The sequence below is a fragment of the Penaeus monodon genome, chromosome 18 (assembly GCF_015228065.2).
Source record: "Penaeus monodon isolate SGIC_2016 chromosome 18, NSTDA_Pmon_1, whole genome shotgun sequence".
Taxonomy (NCBI): domain Eukaryota; kingdom Metazoa; phylum Arthropoda; class Malacostraca; order Decapoda; family Penaeidae; genus Penaeus; species Penaeus monodon.
Window position 1 is genome coordinate 37,047,642 of NC_051403.1, and position 7,500 is coordinate 37,055,141.

Genomic DNA, 7,500 nt, shown 5'->3' on the forward strand with positions numbered 1-7,500 from the left:
AATATGGCTACTGCAGAAGGCGGCCGTTCACGTACATTACGGCGAACGTGTTTCCTCGCGTGGAACATTTTCTACACGCAAAGACCTACCTAAGTGGCCTGTACGTCACTCATCAATCGGTGAGGAACGCGGAAAGGCAAGGCGCTTGACACGAAGAGGATCAGTACATCGCAGGAGGGTCTCTGTACAAGGTGTCTCGGAGTCCTGTCTTATCTGTGCCTTCGTGTGCTCTGGGGGTCCGTTTCTGTGTTGGGCGTCGGGGTGAAGGGCATACTCTGACATCTTTTCCTGATATCGAAGAAATCTGTGAGGTAAGTCTAGGCTTTATTTGAGAGTGAACTGAAGTGGGATTTGGGAATAAGTTTTGAAAAGGTCAGAAAAATAGGAATATATATTTTTCACTGTACTCACGGTCATGTAACTGAAATAACGGTGTAGTAAAATAAAAGCACTTAAAGCACTGCAATTTAAAGTCACCTTGCGATACATGCCCTTTGTGAATAAATATATATTTTGGTGATGAATACCTATTGGTTCTTAAATCAGCAATAATTACTATAACATACAAAATCCACGAAATATATTACCCAGATTACAGCTTGTAAACATCCATACATTTTATTGCAATAATGTGCGAGACGTATGCAGAATTTAGAAATTATGCAACAGTGACATTGGAACAACATTTGTGACACCCATGCATAAGAATAAGTAGATATAGTTCTGCATTTACAGACGTCTCATGTAAACTTTAGTAGTCTAACATTTGAAAATACAGTCAGGAATAATCACCTTATATTCACTGAGTCGAGAACGAATTCGTAAACATATGGGAGGTAATTGCAACAAAACCACGAAGAGCTAAGAAAGCCTCGTATGGGTTTCCGGATGGTTTGCTCCTCGTGGCAGCGACACAGATGCGGTTTGCCTGCCTGTCATATGGGATTGTGATTATTTGGATATTAAGATATGGAGCAAGCCAACATACATATACTGGCAAAAAATGGTAATAATTAGCATAATTGTGTAAATAATTAGCATATAGATATTAAAATATGACAACAAGCAGCACACACATACGAGCAAAATTGGTAATAATTAGCATATAACTGCTAGTCTTAAGGGAGTCAGACTGTTAACTCACCTACAGAGTTGAACCGAAATTTTGCTAGGGCAGTGGCTCCTAACCAGTAGGTCGTGGGGGCTGACAGGGGCGTCGGGAGGCCGTCAATATTCATATTAAGGTAATGCTGCAGGGATATAACTTAAAGACATATTGGATTGTATTTAGAGGAATACAGCTTGTGCAAATTGCTGAGTATATTTTGTTCTTAGCCTAAAATTACTTCAAGGGTCTAAGTCTGAGGAAGCCTTAACTGTGTAAAAAAGTTGGAAAACACAACCACGAATTCTACTGTCATGTACTACACATTTGATCTAGTGTAGATGACTCAAATGCTTAAGGATTTCGATATTTTTGTCGTAATTTTCTATCAATCTTATATAATTTAATAATATGCGTGCGTTTGCTAATCCGTGGATGATTGTGGAAAGAGGTAGTGGTGATAAAACGGTAAAAACATTAAGTATTTCTCCTTTAGATAAACATTATGAAATATTTGAGTATGTATTTATCATCAGTCTGAGTACATGCTTTCATTGGAGAATAAGCCATGCTTTGAAACTTCCTTTCGATCAGTGGTCCCAAAAGATGTCTACGTGGTGGCAAGCAGTGCGGGTGTTGGCAGGAGCTATATTGCTGTCAACGCTGGTGTCAGGGAAGGAGCTGGAGAACCTCGTGAACTTCCGGCAGAGGGAGTGTCGCCAAAGGATCCCGAGAGGAGACGTGGCCGACCTGCTCCCCGAGTCGCTCCAGAAAATCCACCCGAGGAACCTCAAGGTCTGTGGCGGGGCTTCTGTGTCCGTCCCTTAGTGCATTTTCCTTTATTTTTTTCTCTCTTCTGATTATCTCTCTTTCCATTTGTCTTCCCTACTGTGTCGTCTTTCCTTACTCCATCTTTGTGTGTCTCTTCGAATATTTGTTCATTATTCTTATTTTCCTGTTTGTCTCATTCATTCTTTCACTCCCTAACCTTCTCCTTTTCGCTGTGCTGTCTGTTTTTCCAAGGGCGTCATTTAACATTTCCTCTGGTGGAGTAAGTTATGGCTAGGATGCTCCCCATCCCGGGATATAATACTATTAAGTACTTTATCTTACTTTTTAGTTTCATTCATCAGTGTTTAGATTATCTGTTATTAGTTATAAGAATAAAGTGACCTGTACATCAAGAGGCCTTAGCGCATTCCTCTTCATGCCACGGTATAATGAAGGCCGATTTTTTTTCAAGAATGCATTAAGATACCCTTGCTGAATGATAAGAAAACATCTGGGTTGCAATGTAAATGTCTCAGTTTAAATGAAGCCTACACTTATTTAGGCAAGTCTTTTGGCCGAGACAAATCAAGGAAATCCTATTTTTGCAATGTAGTTGTCAACCCAAAATTTAGGCGTCATGGCTCCTGTTCTTCCACTTCCCACAAACAAACACTACGGGGTTGAAAAATTAGTTTATATTATGCTTAGTTCTTTTAGAAACCCCCTCGAAAGATTAGGGTATGCTTCCTCAAATGACGTCTCGGTGTATCTGTCTCTCACCCTCCCCTTTTCCTTTTGCCCATTATCTGTTAACCCGTGATATATATGTATGTATATATATATATATATATATATATATATATATATATATATATATATATATATGCACATATATAAGTATAGATGAATATAAATAGGTAGATAGATAGATAGATAAACAGAGATAGTTTGAGAACGACGAATACAAGAAAAAAAAATCGAACAGAACAGTAGGTATCAAAGAATCACAACAGAAGAGACACATTCAAAACAAAGAAACAATTAAACACCCCCCCTCTTCCTACCTCCTAAAAAAAGAAAACAAAACAAAACATACATACACACACGCACACACACAAACATTCCAGCAACACACCCACCATCACCAAACACCCGTCACACAAGTACCTCGTCATTTACACGTTAAACTAGCTCCCCCCTCATCTGCAGGTACTCAGTCGACAGCGGCGTTTCCTCGCGTGGCCAAGTGGCAGCACCTTGACCGTCACACCAGCGTTCTCCATACCTGTGGCCAGCGACGACTTTCAGAGTAAGTGGAATGTTTCCAAGTCGAAAAACAAGAAAAAAATAGTTATAATGTATGTTTGTGTATATAAGTACAGATTAAAAAAAAAAAGGATGTTCGTGTAGATATGTAGAAATTTTGTTGAGATTATTATATATGTATTTGTTGTTAGCATAGTTCGTTGATGTGATATATTGTCATAGTTATATGTATTGGGGTGGTATAGGCTAATGCACCTGTGATTTATTAGGTTTATACCTTATTTTAGATATAATGTATTATATATATCACTTATGATTATGGTTATTATTATTTTATTAATATTTGCTATTTTTTTATCATTATTCGTTATTATTACTATAACTATTTTATTATTATTATTATTATTATTATCATCATCATCATCATCATCATTATTATTGTTATTATTATTATCATCATTGTTATTATTATCATAATTATTATTATCATTATCATTATTATTATCATAATTATTATTATCATTATCATTATTATTATCATATTATATAATGATAATAATGATAATAATTTGATAATAATAATGATAATAGCAGTAGTACTAATAATGATAAAGATAATAATGATAATAATAATAATAATAATAATAATAATAATAATAATAATAATAAAATATAAAATGATAAGAAATAATGATAAAGATAATGATCGTAAAATAATGATAGTAATATTTTAGATAATTGTAATATAATGATAATGAATAATGATAATAATAATAATAATAATAATAATGATAATAATAATAATAATAATAATAATAATAATGAAATGATAATGATAATATAATTGATAATAATAATAATAATGATAATAATAATAATGATAATAATAATAATAATAATAATAATAATAATAATAATAATAGTATTGCTATGTACTGCTACTACTACTACTACTACTACTACTACTACTACTACTACTACTACTACTACTACTACTACTACTAATAATAATAATAATAATAATAGTATTATCAACAATAATGATGATAATGATCACGGTATTGATAATGATAATGATAATAACAATAATAACAATTCTCCCGCCCTTCCCCCTCCCCCCACAGGCGTCTCCATGTACCTCGCCCTCCCCTTCATACTCGACCTCCCCGACGCTCCCCTCCGGCTGATCAAGAGCGAGTCCACTACAGCATCGCCTTATGGCTACGGCAGTTACGCTAATACAGCCGATACTCGCTACGATAGCAGTAACAGCAACGGCGACAGTAACCATCTTGGTTACGGGACAGGAAGTAGTTACACTAGTTATGGCGGGTATGAGCAGTTTAATCATTATTATGGAGATGACAGCCATTACGGAGGGTTTGGCAAGCGGTCGATCGATTCGCATCGACAGGCGGGGTTCAACGTCATTCAGAATGGACTGGAGAAGTAAGGACTGTTATTATTCTTTATTTTGTAATTACGAATAAAAAAGGACAGTTATTTTGTTATATACGGTTGTATAATGATGATGTATTTATTAATTGTATGATTTTTGTACTTTATCTACAGCATGGGTTTGCCTGGGAAGTCGTGTCTTCTGCGAACTGTGTGTGAGGTCGCCAGGGAACCTGTGACTGACCTGGGCGTGGTCGGGGAAATCCTCAACTTGCTCTTTGCGTGAGTAGACTCTGTCTATTGCTGTTTGTCTGTTTGTTCGCTTGTCTGTCTGTTTCTTTGTCTGTTTGCCTATCTGTCTGTCTGTCTGTCTGTCTGTCTGTCTGTCTGTCTGTCTGTCTGTCTATGTGCCTCTCTCTCTCTCTTTCTCTTTCTCTTTCTCTTTCTCTTTCTCTTTCTCTTTCTCTTTCTCTTTCTCTCCCTCCCTCCCTCCTCCCTCCCTCCCTCCCTCCCTCTCCTCCCTCCCTCCCTCCCTCCCTCCCTCCCTCCCCGCCCCTCTATCTCTCTCTATTTCCCCCCTCCCCTCTCTCTCTCAACATCATGTCACTCCTCCTCCCCCAGGGCTGGCTACGGCGAAGGGTCAGAAGCCATGCACGAGTACGTGGTGGCGGAGGAGAAGGGGCGTCGCGAGGGAGACTGCGAGGGCCGCTACAACGAGTGTCCCTTGGGCGTGGCCAGCCTCATCCACAGCGGCGTCTCGCATCTCTTCGCCGGTCTCGCGAGCACGGGCGTCCAGGGCAGCGGTCTCCTGTAGCTTTTCTTTTGATCTTTTATTTATTTGAAATATATGTATTTATTTTTTTCATTCTTGATTTTTTTTGGGGGGGGAGTTAGAAACATGGGGGGGGGAGGTGGTAAGGTAGGAGGGAGGGTAAGGTAGGAGGGAGGGAAGGGGGGGGAAGGAGGGGAGGAAGGAAGGAGGGAAGGAAAGGGGGTGAAAGGAGGGAAGGAAGGATAGAAGGAAGGAAGAAAGAAATGAAAGGGAAGGAAGGAAGAAGAGAAGGAAGGAAGTGGGGAAGGAAAGAAGGAAGGATGCTGTGACGGAGAGACAGGGACAAGGAATGAAGTGAGAAGGAGAAGAGGAAGGTGTGAGTGAAGAAGGTAAAAAAGGAAACAAAGAAGAATGGAAGGAGAAAAGAAGAAGGACATGAAAAAAGAAGAAAAAGGAAGAAAAGACACTTATTGGGCTCATAAAAGCCAGCGGTGGCGATTTAACTATTTATTATGTATTTAGTGTATTTAATATATTTACTATTTGTTCTTAGTTTTTTAGTATCCATACGGACTTCTCTTAAAACTATTTAGGCACTCCTTTGTCAATGCATATGGCAAATATGTTTATATACATGTATACTCTCATACATACATATATACATACATACACACACACACACACACACACACTCACACACACTCACACACACACACACACACACACACACACACACACACACACACACACACACACATATATATATATATATAATATATATATATATATATATATATATATAAAGTGTATATATACATATATATCATATATATATACATATACATATTACATGCATACATATATATATATATATATATATATATATATATATATATATATATATATAAATATATACATATTACATATATACATACACATTCATATATACACGTACACATACACACACACACACACACACACACACACACACACACACACACACACACACACACACACACACACACACACACACCTTGCGGCAAATATTAAACGCCCACCTGCATCCACAAAGAAAATAATAAAATGAAAAATAAGATTAAAATCTCACCAATCTAGGTAAGACTTCCTCTTTCTCAAGTTTGTGAATATGTAATACACCATAATCTATTTATCTAATTTCAAAATGATGGTTTTATTTAGATAAAGGAAGTGGAAATATTTATGCTTATTTAATATTTCTGAAAATATGTTCTAGGTAACGACACATGACCGATTGAGTTGGTGTTCGCTGTACGAGGACTCAGGAGCAAGTCTGAGCTGGGTGAGTGCTAATATCATGCTAATTTTTTATTATATTGATAAAGATGATGATTAGAAGAACGCTGTTACTAAGGAAATCATCATTATCGTTATTGTTATTATTATCTTTGATGTATGATCATACATATATACGCATAAACTTACACACACACACACACACACACACACACACACACACACACACACACACACACACACACACACACACACACACACACACACACACACACACACATACGCATGCGTATAAGTATATGAATGTGTGAGTGTGTGTGCATATACAAGCATGCATATATATATATATATATATATATATATATATATATATATATATATATATATATTATATATATATGTATATATATATAATTTCTATATATATATATACACATTTATATATATAACTATGTATATATTCATATATAAATATATATATATATATTTATACATATGTATATTTATATATATAGATATGTATCTATCTATCTATCACACACACACACACACACACACACACACAAGCATATACACCCATATTTCAAGAACAAAAGAACCTCCAAGTCAGTTTCACCCAGATGCGGTTCCACACGAAGCGCCTTCGTGTCTCCATCGGCTGTCAAATGCCCGCAACGACCCCATAACGACCCCATAACGAGCCCATGCCCCTCGGTGCATGACAGCGGCTTCTTGGCAGGCGGTCGTAAGTCATCTCGAAGTCAGTCACCTCTTCTTGGAGTCGACTGGAGGAGCGAGAGACGTGTTTGTTGGCAGGAGCAGTCAGTCAGTCAGTCTGTCTTCGGGTCGTGGCTGAGGAAGGACTCGATCCTCCGGCTTGCAGCTCGGTCTTCGGCGCCTCTTCGTCTCGCCT

The 7,500-nt window shown here is 37.4% G+C and overlaps 1 protein-coding gene and 1 pseudogene across 2 annotated transcripts; both read left to right on the forward strand.

Moving 5' to 3' along the window:
• Positions 1 to 30: 30 nt before the first annotated feature.
• Positions 31 to 5,414, forward strand: LOC119584880. Of its 2 annotated transcripts, none has more exons than XM_037933506.1 (6): positions 31 to 311; positions 1,700 to 1,900; positions 3,086 to 3,185; positions 4,267 to 4,591; positions 4,715 to 4,822; positions 5,162 to 5,414. In XM_037933506.1, exons 2-6 carry the CDS (start codon positions 1,712 to 1,714, stop codon positions 5,352 to 5,354), a joined length of 915 nt encoding a protein of 304 aa, XP_037789434.1. In that variant the 5' UTR covers positions 31 to 311; positions 1,700 to 1,711; the 3' UTR covers positions 5,355 to 5,414. The 2 variants fall into 2 exon arrangements, with proteins under 2 accessions (XP_037789434.1, XP_037789435.1); XM_037933507.1 differs by lacking the exon at positions 31 to 311 and adding an exon at positions 1,182 to 1,244.
• A 505-nt stretch (positions 5,415 to 5,919) lies between these two features.
• The window catches only part of LOC119584746, an 8,758-nt pseudogene continuing 7,177 nt past the window's right edge, over positions 5,920 to 7,500 (forward strand).

Coding starts and splice junctions, on each gene's coding strand:
- LOC119584880 (XM_037933506.1), top strand. CDS start 1,712: ATGTCTACGTGGTGGCAAGCAGTGCGGGTGTTGGCAGGAGCTATATTG. Junction 1,901..3,085: donor TCCACCCGAGGAACCTCAAG/GTCTGTGGCGGG, acceptor CCTCATCTGCAG/GTACTCAGTCGACAGCGGCG. Junction 4,592..4,714: donor ATTCAGAATGGACTGGAGAA/GTAAGGACTGTT, acceptor CTTTATCTACAG/CATGGGTTTGCCTGGGAAGT.